General features: G+C 29.0%; 1 protein-coding gene across 1 annotated transcript; it reads left to right on the top strand.

Moving 5' to 3' along the window:
• The first annotated feature begins 2,209 nt into the window (after positions 1-2,209).
• Positions 2,210-14,241, top strand: LOC137829481 (probable LRR receptor-like serine/threonine-protein kinase At1g53430). The gene is made up of 24 exons (XM_068636286.1): positions 2,210-2,668; positions 5,772-5,949; positions 6,722-6,793; positions 6,992-7,063; positions 7,231-7,302; positions 7,392-7,463; positions 7,601-7,672; positions 7,763-7,834; positions 8,022-8,093; positions 8,210-8,284; positions 8,745-8,816; positions 10,191-10,262; positions 10,383-10,448; positions 10,569-10,628; positions 10,708-10,755; positions 10,839-10,885; positions 11,295-11,665; positions 11,803-11,998; positions 12,082-12,219; positions 12,446-12,558; positions 12,678-12,888; positions 13,004-13,241; positions 13,465-13,615; positions 13,749-14,241. Exons 1-24 carry the CDS (start codon positions 2,584-2,586, stop codon positions 14,139-14,141), a joined length of 3,018 nt encoding a protein of 1,005 aa, XP_068492387.1. The 5' UTR covers positions 2,210-2,583; the 3' UTR covers positions 14,142-14,241.
• The last annotated feature ends 6,790 nt before the right edge of the window (positions 14,242-21,031 follow it).

The following is a 21,031-nucleotide window of genomic DNA, read 5'->3' on the forward strand; positions in this document are numbered from 1 at the left end:
TTTTACAAAATAAATAAATAGTTGAGATTATTTCCTTTCTCATTAACTATTAACTGAAAAAGCAAAAAAGTGGCTTAAATCTGTCACAACTTAAATAGTTGAAATGATATTGAATAGAAATTCTTAAACAATTTTTTTCTCACTCTCTCCCTTCATAAAATCAAATCTGAATTTAGAGTGACTATGATTTAATATTGAATTCTCTTGTATATTGTTTGAGAAGATAATGAATTGAAATATATGCATGTAATTTTGAACAACTAAAAAAATTTAGAAATGCACTTGTGGGTGTGAGTGTGTATATACTACTTGTTTATTTCTTTTGATAGAGTGATTATTTTTTTTTATCAAAATTGAGAGTTTAGTTTTATCTATTGTTACTCAAGAGTCCCTATCCAATAAAATAAATTTATAAACGATGAACCTACAACAAATATTACTTTAGACAACAACATAAAATCGTTGCCTAAGTTTTAGACAACAATTTTTTAATTGTAAAGTATTCTATCGTAGGACATAGGTCAAAGACAACGATTTTTGCTCTATTGTCTTAAGATTGATAAAGTGGATAACACATTTTTTCTCAATGTTTAGAAAACACTTTTTTTTTCAATGTTTAGACAACACTTTTATATAATAATAAAATATACTAAATAAAAATTGTTTAAGAAAAATAATAAAATAAATTTATATAATAAAATTAATGATAAAATAAATATAAAAATAATACTAAAATTAAAATTAATTTATAATAATAAAAATAATTTAGTTATTTTGACAATATATATTTTATATATTTTTCATAAATTTTCTTTTTATATTTTATATTTTCCTTTTCTTAATCCAGATAACTTCATGAGACACTTTTCATTCTCTCTTTTCTTTTATTAGTTTTCTTTCCTTCTTTTACAAAAGGTTGAAAAATCATTAACAAATGAGGTAAGATTCCTCGGTTAGACTTTCCACCCTTTAAAGCTTTATTAAACCTAACTTAGTCAATTATTCCATGATAATAAATTCGGTTGCATGTATTATACTCGTTCTAAATTTTAAAGACATGGTTGATTTTATGATATTTTTCTTTCTTTCTAGATTTTTAGAATCTATACATATAAAAATTGCTGTATATGTTTTTTACGAGCGTATATTTTATACTATTTTACCCTTATGTACGCCATTTTAATAATCATTCCTTTCATAAAAATTGTTGTTATTTTTTATTTTAGCAAATGTCAGTATATGAGAAAAATTTAAATGAACTACACGAATTTCCACCACAACCAATAATAATAAATAAATAATCAAACAAACATATAATTTTAACTTCCATTTCCTAATTCTCTTCAATCAAATTATCTATATTTAAATTTTTCTTTTCATTTCTTTCTTTCCCTTCAAACAACCTACTATCACAGACATTTACACTGATTAGATATGAACACGGACACGAAGATACATATAATCTCTAAAATATAGAACACGGAGATATGAGAATACGAATTTATATATTATATAATTATGAATCATATAAATTGACAATAAATATTTATGTGCATTAAGTATGTTTCAGTTTTTATTGGGGTAAAAAAATGTTTTTCGTGGCTAGTTCAAAAGGATTTATTCCTTATTTTCATAATCATAACAAAAATTTATACAATAAATTTAAGTTTTTAGAAAATGAATGTATTTCTTTTTTAAAATTATGTTAGACCCATGTTAGAATTGTAAGAAATGCAACAAATATTTTTTGAATTGAACACTTAACCAATACGCGTCCTATGAGTTCCTATGAGTGTCATACGAGTTTCGGTATCTATGTTTGATACGTGTTTAATACAGACATACCATTTAAGAAAAATGTTTGTGCTTCATAGCTAGTATCCTATTTATCTTTAAGAATCTTTTATTAATTAACTATAATTTCATGTATTAATTATCAAAATACATACAATTTTAAAAAATTATTAAAATATATAAAATTTTTAAAAAACTGTCGAAATATATAAAAATTTTAAAAAAATTGGAAATGATAAAATTGATACAACTTAACCATTCCATTAATCTTTTAAAAATTGAATTATTTTAAAAGTTAAAGTATGAAATTCTTATTTCTCACCTTTTTTTTTCTCTCTCTCTAATTTCTCTATTTATTTAATTTTTACAAAATAGAACATGAACTTACTTAGAATATCTAAATATGCATTGGAGTAAGTGTAGTGAAAAGTAAAAAATTGGAAAAAAGTTTGGGTAGCCGCCACTCCGACAGACAAGCAGGAACAAAGCATCAAAATTTATGTCACAACCGAATGCGTGTGTTGACTGCGGATTAACTCATCTCACCAAATCGAAAACCATTATTGTTCCTTCTAACTTTTCTTTACCTTCTTATTTGTTCTCCTTCAAGTGATATTGGTAAAAAATATCTCAATTTTCAAGGCCTCTCTCTTCAAACAAACAGATACAAACAACCACAAGACATACAAATCCTACTAACCACTCCTTTTGTTTTCCTAAAGTGTTATCATTACACAGTGGTCGGTTCTGTCTCAAACCCAGCGAGTTTTCAAGCTTTGAGACAGCAACATGCGGTTAATCCATGTTCTTGTCTTAGGGTTTGTGGCTCTTCATGTTTTTGAATCCAATGCTCAACTCATACCACAAGATGAAGGTACGCTTCCACGCTTTTGTTCTCAACCTTGTTGGTTTTCTTAATTCGTTGCTTTGGTTGCTTGTAGTGCAGTTATTTCAACAACAGAACAACTCTTCTGAAACTTTTTCATAACAAGGCTTTGATTAACCACCCTTCTAACCGTTCTCACTTTTGCATTAGATGAAAACACAAACAAGTTATGAAAAACACTACTTTTTTTAGGAGAAGTTGAGGTTCTGATAATAAGAATTGAGTGTTCTGCATCGTTCTCCTCTTTATGCTTAGGATTCAACACAAGGGTGTGCTTGTGCTGCTGTTTCTTTCTCTAACTTCCTTCTTTAGAGAACTTTTTAAAGCACTGTTTTTTTCTTCTTTTCCTATCTGGGTACTTTTGATGATTTTCCTTGGATCTTTCTCAGAGGTTTTATATCTTATATTATCAAATTCAATTCAATTTTGTCTACTGGGACTTTGGATTGCCTTTTAGGAATGGTGGATTCTTCATTGTTTCAATTTTTTTTATGTAATCATATCAAGTTTAGGTTTTTCTTGATTGTTTTGGTGACACTCTTTGGTTGACACATCCCATGTGAGATGACACCCTTTTGAAAATGAAATGACAATGACAGGGTTGGAGGACCCCTCCTTGTGTTAATGGTCATGGATTTATTTTTTGAGTACTGTCTCTTCCACATATAAAAAGTTTGGTTGTCAGAAATCATTTTCGTTATTTTTTTTTTATATTTTGGATAAGACCATTGTTTATGATACAGTCAATAATCTCAATGGTTAAACACAATAAATTATGTTCAGAAGATATTTTCTAATTATATATGGACCCTTCAAAACAATGATTTTAGCCAAACAGTGACATTTTGGAAAACCATTTTGCATTGAAATGTGTTCGTCATAGATTTGAAGATATATATATAACTGGTTTGGCCATTGGGTCAGCACCACTTTTTGATTTTTAAAAGCTAACATTGCTGGTAGAAAATGTTAATTAGAATTTATTGAATATAATTAACAGCTAGCAAGTGGAGATAGTTAAACATCATTAATGGCGAAAGCAGAGGAAATTATTTAGCTGTGCTGTCACTTGCTACATGTGCAGCCCATACCTTCTTCTTGTACTGATAATTTGTTTCTGCTACTTTTTTTTACATCTTACACATCATTAGAAATTGGTTAAATAAATAACTTGTTACTGTTCAACACATTTTTAATTTTTATGAAAAATTAAGATTCATATCACACTTTGAACCATTTCTGAAACAGATCAGTAACACTAAATCAGAAAAAAAAAACCATCTAAAACAGAGGAAGTGTCTGTGTATAAGAGTGGATATAGTTCATTTTAAAAAAAGTTAGTTATTTAAAAAGTGCATTTAAAAAAAAACTCAAATTAGTAATTTTTTATTAGTTAAGTAATTATAAATAATATTTTTCTGCACATATAATTTATATATTAAAGAGTTTAATAATTGTTTCGTGTTAGTGTAATAATTATAGAATTGACTTTCATATAAATAACCAAAATTATTTAAAATTTATTCAATGTAATTTATTATTTCTTGGAAATTTAAGTATGAGTTAAAAAGTAAATTGGGTATAAATGTTCAAGAGAAATAATATATAAAAGATTACAAATTTATAGTTTTAAAATTTTGTGTTAAAAGTGGTATTACTATTTATATATTTTTAAAAAATTGAAGATTTTCTTTTTTTAAAAACTACTATAAATACCAGATAAAAAAAGTCAGAACTATATAAAGTAATATTTTAATTTAACTTTAGAAATTTAGATTTTTGCATGTAGATTTGTGTAACAGTACCTTTCTAAGATTGATTTGTTTTGACATGTGACACTATTATTGATTGGACAATCTTAGCTACTTTTTGACCATGTTGTTTCTTTAATGTTATGGATATGGTGGGTATAAGATTCCATTCTTTGTATACATTTCAAGATAAAAAAAACAAATCCATGCATAGTGATGATTCTGTTTTTGACAAGGGAAAGAGCCATGCAGAGTCTTTGAATGAAAATTAAATTTTGTATTCTATTTCCCACCATCTCTGACTTGACTTGATTCAGAATTGAAGAATAAAAAATGAAAATGAAGTTTCTTAATTGCTGTATTTGGTGAAATAATTTTATATTTGAGTCAGATTTTAACACAGTTATAAAGATGCAATTGTTCCAAATCATAAAAACATTCAAAAGTTTAAGAAATCAAAAGATCTGTCTAGTTTTTTGACTTCTGTATATAGTTTGAAACATAATTACTCAATATCTAGAATTTACCAAAAATGATTAGATTCAGAATATATTAAAGATTTTATTAAAAACTATGTTCAGATTAATGTTTTGTATATTATTATTATTATATATAGTTGAACCAATTATGGGGTTGGTAAACAATTTTAATAGTTGACAATGGAGCTTTGAAAAAATTCGTACAATTACAAGTACATAGTTGAAAAAAAAAGTATAATCTAAATTAAATCGTTTACCTTTTGTCAGACTGATTAACTTCATATTTATATTAATCTAGGATAGACCTTTTTTAAAATATCATAATGTGAAAAAATTGTAGATAATATTATTTTATTAATATATATATATATATAATTTATACATCAAGTTTTTTTTATCTAAAATTTAAAATTAATTTCATTAACATGGTTTAAATTTTAAAAATATATATTATTTTTAATATTTTGATTTATTTATTATTTTATTTTTTGAAACACATCAAAATGCCTTATTAGTTAATCTAAGTGATTTTTTACTTTCTATATTTCCATGGTATTGAGAAATGTAAAAAAATGATCTCTTTATGCGATTTGATCATAAAAAATGATTCGAAAAGCTTTTAAATTGGGTTTAAAAGAAATAGATAAAATCTATCACCAAAAGGGGTGAGATCAAAATAAAACTACTGATTTCTAATTCTATGTTGTGTGTGTAATGGTTATGCAATTTGTGAGGGTGAGGAAAAAATTGTGGTTTGTGTTTTGAATGGTTTAACTGATTCTTAGAATGTGTAAAAAAAGTAATTGTTAGAGAAAATGGTTGTGTTGTGGCTAATGCAATTGCTTTGTGTTTGTGTTGCAGTGAAAGTACTGCAAGCAATATCTGATAAACTAGAGAACTTGAATTGGACAGTTACCGAGCATTCCTGCGCAGAAGATGGAGGGTTCGGTGACAGGATTAATATAAGGAATGACACCGTGAGGAATGTCTCATGCGATTGCAACTTCCAAAATAACACAGTTTGCCATGTTGATAGCATGTATGTCTTTTTCTGGCTACTAATAGTGAATCACAGTCTCACATTAACACGTAGAAATGAGCAAAATTGAACAAAATATAAAAAGAAGACCTACAAATCTGAAAAATTCAACAATTGTTAACACTTTATTTGAAAAATCATTATTGGAGATCTCACCTCTACTAGAGATTAGAACATTTCATTGTATATAAGTGGGTGCAAACTTCATTTTATGAACTGGTTTTATGGACTTGAATTAGGTTTATCCTAGCGAATGTTTGTTGCTTTTATTAAGACATCTGCTATCAGACCGTTATCGAACCATCCATAATATGTTATCCCAAATGACTTTAAAGTTGAACATTCAAGTTGAGTGTCTTGTTGATAGTGAAACATGTTTTTTATAAATACTAGTTAGTTGTTTTTTATCCTTTGAATTTTAACTAATATTATTTGATCTTTAACGTTTTATATTTTTTTCAACTAATCACAATTATAATTATATATATATATATATATATATATATATAAAATGTGGGTAGTAGTTTTATCAAAACTATCTCTTAACTTGACCTTTTAGATTTCTCTTTAGGTTTAAATAAGTTACATTCCCTTTAGTAAGAAATAAGACTAATTAACCGTAGAAGTTCAAATAGTTTCTGGCTTATTATTTCCTAATATTTACATTTTTTATGATTTTATTTATATTAACTAAATTCATTGAATGTTATATATTTAATTAATTATTTGTTTTTATTTATGGGATACTAATACCATTGTTTGGCTGTGCTAGCTTTCTGAAGGCTCAAAATATAGCTGGAGTTTTTCCCAGTGAATTTGGAAATCTCACTCATCTGAAAGTGCTGTAAGTTTAGAAATATTCTGAGTTTTCTCAGGGATAACATGATAAAAATGGAATTACTTTTTAAACTTTCTTTTCCTAACTCATGTGACTGTACAGTTATGTCATTATTTTAACATGCAAATGCATTTTTTGATGAATTGTTATGTTTGTTTATGCGAATGCCAATAATTATTGTTAGAACTTCTATGCCTTGTGCAGTGATCTAACACGCAACTATATCAACGGCTCGCTTCCAAAAAGTTTTCCACCCAATGCTACACTCACCAATTTGTTAGTCTTCCATGCCCTTGCTTTTGTGTTAATTGTTTTTCATGATTCAGTCTAAAAAGTGTTTTATATCTAACAATTTCTTAACTCAAACTTTTTTTGAGTTTATTTCATTATTTTATCTGCTTTCTTGATGAAATGACCAATGTCCAATTGTTACTGTGGCCCAGGTTACTTCTGGGAAACCGTCTAAGTGGTCCAATTCCCTCAGAAATTGGTGATATTGCTAATTTGGAGGAACTGTAAGTGCTGGAGAATTTTGATTTTCAACATTCAAAAGTGGTTGATATTGGAGGTTGAATAATGATGATAATGGTGTTCATGTTTATAGGGTCTTAGATTGTAACCAACTTGAAGGACCACTTCCTTCTAGTCTTGGAAATTTGAGCAACTTGAAGAGACTGTAAGAAGACTCTTTCATTCTAGCCATTTTCCTTTGATATATATATGATCAATTTTAATCATTCATTTTTCTGTGTACCAAGTGTTTGTTTTTATGTTGCTCAAGGTTTTTGTAATTATTTCATACAAATTTTGCAGGCTTCTTTCTGCAAATAATTTTACAGGGACCATACCAGAAACATTTGGAAAACTTGAAAATCTGACTGATTTGTGAGTGACAAACTGATAGAATTGTTCCTTTTGGTTTCTTATTTTTATATCTCTGTTAAATCTTAAAATTCTTCTCTGCATTTTCTGCAGTAGGATAGATGGAAGCAGTTTATCTGGACCAATACCCAGTTTCATTGGAAACTGGACCAAACTTAACAGACTGTGAGTACACATTTAGAACAATTCCTTACTATTTTCTTGTTAGGTAGTAGGAAAACAAATTTGATATTCCATATCATGCTTAGTGTAAGATTTAAATGTTGCTCCATTAGTAAAACAAAAAATAAAATTAAGACTTAATATAGTAACTTGCAATGAAAATTGCCTAAATGAACTATGTTTTTGTTAGGGATTTGCAGGGAACAAATATGGAAGGCCCAATTCCTTCCACTATATCTCAGTTGAAACTTTTGACTAATTTGTGAGTACTTGCTTCTTTCTAGAATATTCCTGAATTGGAGTATTTTATCTCTGTACATTGTGCAATGATTGTGGAACATTACATTTCCTTTTCATTGATGAACATTTCTGTACCAGGAGAATAACAGATTTGAAAGGATCAGCAACTATGAATTTTCCTGATCTGGAGGAGTTGAAAAACATGGAGCGACTGTGAGTTCAAACATTTTCAAGTACTTATGAGCAATTACTTCCTGGACCAGATGAAATTTGAACTAACTGAATTTTACTCGTGAATGATAAAAATACCCTTAAATAAAAGTTTTCTGGATTTCAGAATTTTTTTCTGAAATATGTTTTCAGATTTTATTTTTTGGAATATTTTTCTAAAATATATTTTTTGCATTTTGAAATTACTTTTTTATAGAATGAGATTTTGATGTTTTAATTTTATTTTTGGAACACAAAAATTTATTCCGAATTTACTTTTCAAGTATTTTCTTAATTCCAGATTTTTAATTTAAAAAAGAAGAACAATTTTAAATTTTTTAAAATGTATTGAGTGCAGTTCACAATTTATAAGTTGCACAAAGAAATTGCTCTACTTATTTAAGTTTAAGAAGTATAAGATTGATTTGGGCTTTCAACGAAGGTGTGCATTTCTGTGACACAGGGAATTAAGAAATTGCTTAATCAAGGGTGACATTCCAGATTACATCGCTCAAATGTCATACTTAGACACTTTGTAAGTTCCATCAATAGTCACCTCAAGTTTATTTTTGCCACCATAGTCAGTAGTTAAAGCTTGTGTTTGGATAACTAATTTTATAATTTTCAAGAAATTTTAAATATTTTTGAACTTGAATTCATTTTATTTTAAATTTTTATTTTTTTAAGATTTTGTTTAAGAAATTTAAATTTATTGAAGTTTAATTTTTCTTATTTAGATAAAATATTTCATTTATCACTAAATATATAAATTATTTTAATATGAAATGATTTAAAATTATCAGCTAATGCTTTTCCTTCGGTATTACTTTTGCCTTAATTTGCTAAGAAAATTTTAGTTATGTTAATAAGCATTTATTAAGATTAACATCAAGTGACTATATCTTTAGATGAAGTTGACCACAATCATTTTTGTGGAAAAAATTACTGTATTTTTTTGAAGTAAAGTGTGGAATTTCTGGGATCCCATCAACCTTGAATAATATTAATATTTACTAATATCAATTGAAGATTATTGACAAAAAAAATTTCCTAATAATAACAACTAGGAAATAACTATGATTGATTTCAACCTAAATTTTTTTTTTCTGATGAGTTGAAAAAACTATGTGGAACTAGTAAAACTCCACCAATGTTCCTATCACTAGAAGAGAATGTGAAGAGAAAAGAGGAATTTGAGAGAGGAGTATGAAAAATTTCATATTATTACTTTTTTAGGTAAAATTTGATATTATATTACTTTAAGAAATAATAGTATTCATAAATTCCTAAAGTTCAGTTTCTTTTAAAATAGAACAGTATCTTTTGTGCATTTCAAATTGCCTTCTAAAAATTCTCCTTCCAAACGCGGTATTAATGTTTTCTCCCCATGTCATTTCCACAACTTCAAATCTTTGAAGAGACAACTCCGTTTTGTGCTGTTAATCTCTTGTTTATTTCTGGCCTCAAAATTTGTTTCAAAGGGTTACTTTCATTAGAAATTGTTTATGCATTATTTACATGCAAAGATTGTTAAATGCTTCCCAACTTTTTTTTGTGAACTAATTCTCTCGGCTGTCTGTCACTCTTTTTTATATCCCATCTTTGGATAGTTGTGATAATGCCATTCAAGATTGTTTTTAACACCATTGAACTAATTCATCACTTTGAGGGGAAAAAATATTGTCTATCCTCTATTTAGGGTGATCTGGAGCAAATTTTTTTTGCATAACCATGGTGTGATGTGTACAATAATAATAATTTGGTAGTAACCCTTTTGGTAGGAATAATTTCTGGAGCATTGTTATCCTGTGTGTATGTGTTTTCACATGGGACTGAATTTTTTTTTCTTAGGATTTGATGTCATGTGATTCATTGCTGCATCATTATAACTATCTTATTTTACTTGCAGGGACCTAAGCTTCAACATGTTAACTGGTCCAGTCCCAGATTTTATACCAAATTTAGGGAAGCTAGATTACTTGTAAGTGAAGATTCGATTTCCTTACCAGAAGATTAGAAAAAAAGTATCATATATCTTATACTCAGCTAGTACTTTGATATCTGCAAACTTTGTTGCTTTTTATTTATTGATCTAATTCAGGTTTCTGACAAATAATTCGCTGAGCGGAGAAATTCAGGACTGGATACTGAGCTTTAAACATAACATGTTAGCATATTTTCTTTATCTTGGTTTCTTGAATTGCATAATTTAAAAGCTTTACTGAATTACACCCTGTACTATATCAGTGATACAATGATACAAAAATTACCATATGTCCACTTTCAGAGATTTATCTTACAACAATTTTACTAAGTCTTCTGCATCTAGCTGCCAGCTCTCTGATGTGTAAGGTTCTCTTTGTCTAGCAATATATAAGTATTTCTTTTAGTTATGTCAATACTAACCTTTTACTATTACTTACCAGGAACTTGGCTTCAAGTCATTCTTCTTCTTCAGTGGCAACTACGGCTTCGTAAGTTTTTTGTTTTTGTATTTTCTACTCTGTTTATCACCATTCTATCATACCTGTTAAAACTAACTATATTCATTTTGTAGAACTTTTTGTTTGAAGAGGAACCTTCCTTGTGCAGGACAACCCCAGTGTGAGTGTTGTTTGAAGAATAACCTTCCTTAATGCTTGGCTTGGCTTACTATTGTTACTTTTCGAATTTGGCCCCATTTTTTGTTGTGAATTGCAATATTAATTCATGTTTAAACTTATTATTCAATATTTAATAGAAATATAACTTAGCAGTACAATAGAGTGCAGCATTAACATTTTTGTTAATATTCAATGTCAAAATGTTGTATCAACCAAAATTGCACAATTAAAATAGTGTCCGATCAAATTGGCCAAAAAATGGGGGGACTAAATTCAAGAAATGACGATAATAAGGGAACCAGAAGTGCGAACTAAGCTAGAGCGTTTCCATACACCACCATAATTCTGTGAATAAAGCTGTTTGATGTTTCTGTTTGGAGTACTTCTGAGATTTCCCTACGTCTTTGCAGATAAGTCATTGTTCATAAACTGTGGAGGAGGTGAGGGGGAGTTTGAAGGCAATAACTATGTAGGTGACCTCCATCTAAATGGCATTTCAAACTTTGATCTTAGAAGTGAAGAACAATGGGCATATAGCAGCACAGGAGTATTTATGGGAAATTATAGTGCAAATTATGTAGCAGAAAATGTATTTTCTTTGAACATTAGTGGTCCAGAATATTACCAGAACGCTCGCCTTTCCCCTATGTCGCTTAACTACTATGGCCTTTGTATGCCAAACGGCAACTATAAAGTGAAGCTCCATTTTGCCGAGATAATGTATTCTGATGATCAAACTTATAGAAGTCTAGGAAGGCGCATATTTGATGTTTCAGTTCAAGTGAGTGCTGAAGCCAAATATTTTGTTACTTTGTTTTTGTCTTTTCTTACATCTTTTGTCATATATCCTATCTGGTATTTGAATAAAATAGAAGTTCTGAACTGAAGGTAGAAATTTTCAATAATGCTTCTTCACAGGGTTTTAGATATCTGCAAGACTTTAACATTGTGGAAGAGGCTGGTGGAGTTGGAAAGGGCATCACTAAGGAATTTGATGTTGATGTTCATGATGGTACCTTGGAAATCCACTTATACTGGGCAGGGAAAGGAACTACTTCCATTCCTGATAGAGGTGTATATGGACCTCTTATATCTGCTATTGAGATGATACCAAGTAAGTTTTTTTTTCTTAATTATTAATTATTCTTTCAAGTATCATGCTATGTCCTGTTCTGTAAGCATTTCTACTTGTTGTAGACTTTGAGAATCCTTCAAAAGGGCTGTCTGCTGGAGTCATTGCTGGAATTGTTGCTGCATCATGTGGGTTTGTCATATTGATACTGGTTGTCCTTTGGAAGATGGGTCTTCTTTGTAGGAAAGATACAACTGATAGAGGTATGACAGCCAAAATATAAGTTCCAAGTTGCTGCTCTTGTAAATTGCCTTTTGTTAATAAAATAATATTTACAGTCTATAATATAATGTATATTAATTTAATACATTAAATTTACAGTGAACTTCCAAAGAAATTTTAAAGAAATGTGGATACGGGTTCATTATTGTTGCATTCTATTTTTCTCTTTCCGTGCGTCTCTTTTCATTTTTCAATTCCTTGTTGCAGAACTTCTAGATATGAAAACGGGCTATTACAGCTTAAGACAAATTAAAGGAGCTACTAATAACTTTGACCCTGCAAATAAGATAGGTGAAGGAGGATTTGGGCCTGTATACAAGGTAACTAACATAATCATCTGATATAATCAGTGTATGATTTCAAAACATTTGGCCATGCCACTTATACCACAACACTATTGTACACGAAACATAATTCTGATGGCATGGTTTGATCACAGGGTGTGCTGTCAGATGGTGATGTGATTGCAGTTAAGCAGCTCTCCTCCAAATCAAAGCAGGGGAACCGAGAATTTGTCAATGAAATTGGAATGATATCTGCTTTGCAGCATCCAAATCTGGTGAAGCTATATGGTTGTTGCATTGAAGGAAACCAGTTGCTACTGATATATGAATACATGGAGAACAACAGTCTTGCTCGTGCACTTTTTGGTAAATTCTTTATATGGCAACGTATACCTTGAGTTTGTGTGTGTGTATGTTTCTACTTCAAAATTAATGTACTAATGAATACAATCTTCTTTCCTTCCCTTCACAATTCCTGTAGGTGAAGAAGAGCAGAAGCTGCACTTAGACTGGCCTACAAGAATGAAGATCTGTGTGGGGATAGCAAGGGGACTGGCTTATCTTCACGAGGAATCAAGGTTGAAAATAGTGCACAGGGACATTAAGGCAACCAATGTCTTACTTGACAGGGATCTGAATGCCAAGATCTCTGACTTTGGTTTAGCTAAGCTTGATGAAGAAGAAAATACTCATATCAGTACACGTATAGCTGGAACAATGTTAGTAGTACTTCGCCACATCCATTAGCTTGAATCATGATTAAGATCATAATTGGATTATATTTTATTAGTAGCATAATCAATCAAGAGTCCAAGACTTGGTTCATAATTAGTTCATATTTCATTATAATTTTATTAACATAAACAATTAATAATCCTAGGGAAACTTATGTTTCATTGTTTTGTGAAATCACTGACTATTGGTTACTACGTGTCTTAACAGTGGTTACATGGCCCCGGAATATGCTATGAGGGGTTACTTGACTGATAAAGCAGATGTATATAGCTTTGGAGTTGTAGCTTTAGAGATTGTTAGTGGAAAAAGCAACACAAAATACAGGCCAAAGGAAGAGTTTGTATATCTTCTAGATTGGGTAAGTTGAAGCCAGAAAGAAGCAATGTGAGACCATTTGGATTCAATATTATCTGTAATAAATTACTCTTTGCTCTTTTCTTTTTTCCTTGACAATTGATCTTATGTTTGGCTAATTTGTATTTGCTACATAGGCTTATGTTCTCCAAGAGCAAGGAAACCTTCTGGAATTGGTGGATCCAAGTCTTGGTTCAAAGTACTCTCAAGAGGAAGCCATGAGAATGCTGAGCTTGGCACTCTTGTGCACCAATCCATCTCCCACTCTTAGACCAAACATGTCTTCTGTAGTGAGCATGCTTGAAGGAAAAATTCCAATCCAAGCACCTATAATCAAGCGCAGTGAGAGCAACCAAGATGTAAGATTTAAGGCTTTTGAGTTGCTATCACAAGACAGTCAAACTCATGTTTCATCTGCATATTCTCAAGAAAGTATGAAGCAAGGACACAGATCAGAAGATGGACCATGGATTGACTCCTCTGTGTATCTTCAAAGTGCAGATGATTCTTCAAACAGTAAACTAATTTAAGATTCAAACGGTGCTTGAATTTGTTAAAAGCTCACAGAGGCCTACTCTAAATAATTTCCAGTTCATTTTTGAAATAGATAAACCGAAAGTACACACTGCATGTACAATCTGTCATATATGAATATATAATGCTTCATATTATTAAAAAGAGAAAGAATTTTAAGTATAATCCAACTTAAGATTTCTACCCATTTATATGTTATAAAAGAAAATATTTTTATAAATAAAATATTTTTATCTCTGTTCGATTCAATGACAATATCATTAATTTTGCCCCCGTAACTACATTCTATAAGTATGAGACATATAAGTGCTAACTTTCTTATAATAGTTCCATTCAGCTTTTATTTTTCAATATCTTATATATTATAATTTTTAGTTTTTTAAACTGTTTCAATCTTCTTTTATTTTTCAATATCTAGAATAAATGAAGAAAAAATTACTTCACTTTTTCTTATAATTTTTAAACTATAACATTTAATAATAATTTTAACTTTTATGTTTTAAAAAATGCGAACTTAGGACTACGATATCACCGTTGTTTTCACTAACCAGAGTTCTATTTGGGGATCAATAGTAAATGTATATTAAAAGAAATGCAAAATGTTTATAGTTATATTAATAATTTATTAAAATAATAGAATTTTTTTATACAAACTAAGTACTTTTAAATGATGAAAATATTCCTAAGAAATTTTAAATAAATCCTAGCAGTGTCTTCCTCCCTCTTCTTTGTAGTTTTTCTTGACACTATTCCGGTGAATATTACATACATAGACTTTTGTGGACCATGGATGCTTTTCAGTGGTTAGTGAGAGGGTTTAGAGTTAGTGTTCGTCCAAGAAGAAAGGTAAGATTTAGTTTTTTTACTTATGAAATCCCTAATATGGAATTTTTGCAGAAGTGGTAAATTTGAAAAGCATTGGGGGAGTGCATGCATGGAAATGGAATTTCATATCATGTTTATGGAATAGGATTTTTAGAACTGCTTTCTGGAATGGACTTTCTAGAATAGGCTTCCAGATTGGGAATTCTTGAATCTTATTATGAAAAGGCATTATGGAAATTCTATTATAGAAACATGGTTTTGTTTGCCTTTTCAGTGTTTTTCTTGAATGAGTGCTGCTTTTGTGTAATAAAGTGTTATGTATTAGTTGGAATAATAAGTTGAAATGATATGTGCATATAAAATGGTGAGAATTAGAGAAGAAGGTATACAACCTCTACAACCTCTACAACCAACAACATCAGTTAAAAAAAAAGAGGCAGTGATGAAGATGAATGAACCTGAAGAAGTCCAACTCCATGTGGAGGATAAAGCCCAACTCAATATGGATGATGAAGCATATCTTGGAGGGTTAGTGGATATGTCATTGTTGGGAGATTACGAGGACCATATGACGAGGTAACTATGGAATGATGTGGTAAGTAAATATGTTAAAATATGATATATGCACGTAACTTGTTGTTTTGTAAATTGAAATTTTGTTGTTATCTTGGTTGGTTATTATAGGATCATGGTGAGTTGAAATTGATTTCTTATGAGAGAAAAATAAATAAGATGGGTGCTTCTCATGGACGCATACAAGCTGCAATGAATTTGTTGGGCTAAATTGGTCTTGTTGGTGCAGGTTATGACACGATAAACAAATGATTGTTGTATCCTATATAGAGAAATGACATGTAGGTATAAATACCTTTCATCTTCTTATAGGAGAGTTGACCATTATATTGAATGATATGTCAAATTTGTTGCATCTCCCGATTATCGGGCAATTCCACACCTACTTGAGTTTACGATTTTGTTGGTAGGGTCATTCCGTGTTGTTGTGGAGCAACAATTGTTGAGACGAGGCATTGTCGGGGTGATCACATTCATCTAAGTTGGTTGAAGGAGGTTTATGAGGACACATGCAACAACAAATAGTGGATAGTGGCTGCTAGAGCATATTTCTTCCACATTATTGGTTGCACCATCTTTGTGGATAAGAGTGTTACATTAGTTATTGTGTCTTACATGAGATTCTTCGTAGATTTGAGACACACTGGGGATACTCATGGACAACATGGAATTTGATTAGTGTAGACTTTCTTGAAATTTATATTTTGAATGGTCACGAAATTACTTTTTTAAATCATAAATTCTCGCGTAATTATAATAAAAATAAATGTTTACATATTCAATTATCAATTGAAATACAAGTTGTCAACTACAAATGTCGTCTAATGAACATAATTTGCATAAAAACTTTCATCTAACTAGTATAATATGATGACTAAGCTTGTTGGATTGACAACTCTGCTGAAGTATCAGAATTTAAAATGTCTGAAAAGCTTAATTGTGTTATATGAAATGCACTAACCGCAATGGTATGCTACCTACACCAAAGGAAGTCAATTCATAAGCATAAGTAAGGCCATGAGTAGATCTAAGGGTGCATCCACAATGAATTATCTAAGTCAACATATTCAAGTCGATCAATCTCTTCTGCAATATGTTGTAAAGCATATTTCTACACAAAGTTAAGACATGACCCACCACATACAAATTCTTTTCATGTGAAAATTTAATTGCATTATGTTGCAAGATGATCATCTTGTTCATGAAATCCCAACAATAACGTAAGTCTCCCATTGACGTATGAAACATCCTTTTTACATTCCAATGTGTAGACTCAACCCTATAAAGAATATTATGTTAGTAAATCGAATATGCAACCTAAACCCTACAAAGGAAAACAAATATTATCACAAGTAAAACATATGCGTAGCTATTACTTGTGGTGTTACCTAAATGTATGACCTTATTTGTCCATCTCTTAACAAATTTTTCTTTGTGTGGATTTAACCAAGTGCTAATCACATATTCAATAAATATAGACCATGGTGAACGAACAACTTGAAGTGTTTGCACGCGATGTTCATAGGCTTGTACATTATCACAATCGACAACAACTCCCAAGATTCCATCACTTGATCCCATTACTCTTCTAAAACTATCCAAATGAAAAATTCAAGAAACAATATATTTAATGTTGGTATATCCTCATATGCTTTTTATAAAATGTTTGAAAAAAACATATTTACAATTGGAGGAGTACTAGACAAATAAATGTAATAAATCTCAAACGAAACACTAAGAATCTCTCAATGAAAATTTGTTTAAAGTTGGACAGTATAATGCTTAAAACAATTTTTTTTCAAAATTTAATAATATTTATCGGGGGTCGGACAGCCTTAGACCCAATACCAACCAGTATTAAACAATTCTAATTATACATCCAATTAAAAAATTAATCAATTCTAATTGTAGAATTACAACTAATAATTTAAGTAATAATTTAAATATAAATCTAACTAATAACTAACCAATCAATTCTAACTTCACGATTATAACAAAAATATTATTAAAAAAATTATAATTATACATCCAATTCAAAAACTTATCAATTATATAGCTTTACAATTTTAACTAATAATCTAAATAATTAATTAATTCCAACTTTATAACTAATAATATAACTAATCAATTCTAAATAATCAAACATATATTAAATTCATGAAATATAATAATTAAAAAAATAAAACTAAATATAAAATAAAAAACATCTGGTGAAGGTGCGTGTGTTGCGGCATAGGTGGGTGGAGATGAGACACAGATGGTTGGATCGTGTAGAGGAGCAAAACAAACCCAACACGCACAACAGTGGTGACTGTAGAGGGGTGTGTTGGCTTTGGTAGCATGGTGGTGGCTCTGCGAACTCAAAGAGTGATTGATGTGATGACAATGAAAGGACCTGTGGTGGCACTGGAAGCAAAGAAGCAAGGAGTTGCGATGTAAGGAGAGAACGTGAGAGAATGAAAGAAAATACAGATCACAAAAACAATATAAGTGAGCGCATATGTGTAAAAAAGACTATAAACGACGATTTTTAAGTCAAAATCATCGTCTACTTGAAATTTTTAATTTAGAAGAAAATTTTTTAGACGATGATTTTTGAACAAATCGTTGTTGTCTTTCAAATTTTTTATATAGAAAACAATTTTCGTGTTAACAATTGCCTATATGTTGGATTTATTTTAATTTTTTTTACCATATTTATTAAGATGACAAAGAGCATAAAATGGTTTTAATAAGGCTTATTTTTACATTATCGAGGGTTAAAACCTCTATTAAGTAATTTACACAAGGTTGCAATTTTTCATGCTAAATCATCCTTGGGGAACGTGTTTCCCAGGATTTTTTTAAACCTCAGGAAAAGCCTTTTAAAATCTCTGTTGAATATTATGGGTTTAAGAACCTCTATAAAATATCATGGGTTTCAAAACCTCCATTAAATACCAGGTTAAAAACCTCTATAAAGTACCATGGGTTTAAAAACCTCAGTAAAATACCATGAGTTTTAAAATTTTCGTAAAATGACTTTCTGCTTGAAATGGCTCTCCGACACAGGCTCAATGAGCGCCAACATTAGTCCTAGCAAGGAATCACAATTCAGCCACATTTATGTCTATTATATTTAAGGAGAAGAAACACTAAATAAGACACTATCTTTTTCTTACTCCAATATTGCTTCTTCCATCACCTTACTGCGTCAACTTGGGTCATAAGCCACCGTTACCTAGCTCGGGAACAACTAGTGTTTATCACTGCTTTATATATTCTAAATAATTACATTATCTATCAGATGTGGGCTTCAAAGTCATGTTTGTTCTTGGCTAAAGATTGCAAGAAAATATTGCAAGGAGAAATTAACTTTATCATTTCTCACTTTTACAGTGAACTAATTATTAGATGCATTTTAAAATAAAGGCCATAATTTAAAATATTTCAAAATTATGAGAATTAAATATTAACAATTATAACTAAAACTAAAATTGCACATAAAATATACGTACATCAAAATGTAAAACAAAATAAATCAGATTTTTTGAAGTATGAGCTCATAAAAAAAACTAGAAATTATATAAATCAACTACTATCAATCATAAAAAATATGTAAATATCGTTGAAATACTTATTATCTAAGGTTATTTTGCTGAGTTTTTAAAATAAATTTTTTAAACTTCAAAAAACTTATTTGTAATGCAAAGTTACACTTTGAAAATTTTAGAGAATTTAGTTATAAAATATATTAAAACTATGTAGTTTTTAATTATTTATTTATAAATAGATTTGATGATATTTATTTATTAAAGTTTGAAAATTCTAGAATGTTTTATTGAGGTTCTATAATAAATCTTTGGAATTTAACGAAGGTTAAAAAAAACTATGTTATTTTGCTGATGTTTTAGAAAAAATCTTTGGAATTTAGCAAATGTTAAAAAAATCTCCGTTATTTTGATGAAGTTTTAGAATAAACCTTTGGATTTTAGCTAAAGTTAAAAAAACATCCATTATTTTGCTGAGATTTTAAAATAAATTTTTGAAATTTAACTAAGGTTAAAAAAACCTACGTTATTTTGTTAAGGTTTTAAAATAAACCTTTGAAATTTAACGAAGGTTAAAATAATCTCCATTATTTTGCTAAGGTTTTTGAATAACCTTTGAAATTTAACGAATGTTAAAAAATTCTCGTTAATTAAATCAATTCTTAGGGTTATATCAATATCTGCTAAATAACTTCCGTTAAAATCCATTTTTCGTATAAATGAAAGTCAAAATATTAATTGAAATTATTATTATTATTGAAAAAAGTATTTTGTGTCTCAAACCCTAAAAAAAATTAGTTACATAAAAAATAATGAATGATTACATGACACTTAATTTTAATATTTGAATAATTTTTTCTATTCTTTTAATTTTAAAATATAATTAAGAATAAAATAGAAATGTAAAATATGTACAGGAGAAAAGAAAAATATTTTTATATATTATTATAGATATCCAAGTAGATTAATATACATATTCTTATAATTAGTTTGAAAATAACTTATTATTTGAAGTAACAAGATACATCATTATGTATATTTGTCAATATAAATGTATTACAATTGTTATTGTTATTCAAAAGTATGTTTCATAAACTATTTTTTTGCTAATAATTCAATATTTAATATATATATATATATATATATAAATATACGTTGGATTTAAATTTTATAACAATTTTTTTAGTTTAAAAATTATGAAAATAATTAAATACATTATATTTATTGAAAGCAATATAATTAATAGAGTTTTCAATAGAGTTATGTTATTTATTAAATATATTTAATGTCAAGATAAAATTAGTTATATTTATTTATTAATTGTAGTATTTAATAAATATATCAGTTAATACTATATATAATTATATCATTAATATAATAATATATATATATTTAATATTTTAAAATATCTTAGGATAAAACTGTAATGAAGTTTCAAACTTTGAAACAGACAATATATTGAATTGAATATAGTGATTGACTCTAATGTTATCTTAACATACTTAATACTTAAGGTTGGAATATCGATGCCTATTGTGGAAATGAAAAAATGTTCAAAATATGAATCCTAGTTCCCCTTAGCCTCAATTAGATAGAATGGAAAAGTGGTGAACCCTTGTTCCTCTTAGACATTGACTATGAGCTTTGTTTCGGTACATTTAATAGTCTCATATGGCTTAAGAGTGAAAACCAAAAACAATTTAAATACAACTTTTTAAGACACTTTTTAAGGGAAAAACCATGAGAGATTTGTTCCGATACACCCAATAGTCTAACATTGCTTAGGAGTCTAGGCCAAGAACAACTTAAATACATCTTTCTCCTTTAACCCTTTAAAATTCCCTTTAAGGACAAAATTATGATGAATCTCCAAGCTCCAAAGCGAACAATACCTTTGATGAGTGATTGACCCTAAAGATATTATCTAAATGGACTTGGGGTTAGAACATTTCAAAGAC

The sequence above is a fragment of the Phaseolus vulgaris genome, chromosome 11, assembly GCF_000499845.2.
Source record: "Phaseolus vulgaris cultivar G19833 chromosome 11, P. vulgaris v2.0, whole genome shotgun sequence".
Classification (NCBI taxonomy): domain Eukaryota; kingdom Viridiplantae; phylum Streptophyta; class Magnoliopsida; order Fabales; family Fabaceae; genus Phaseolus; species Phaseolus vulgaris.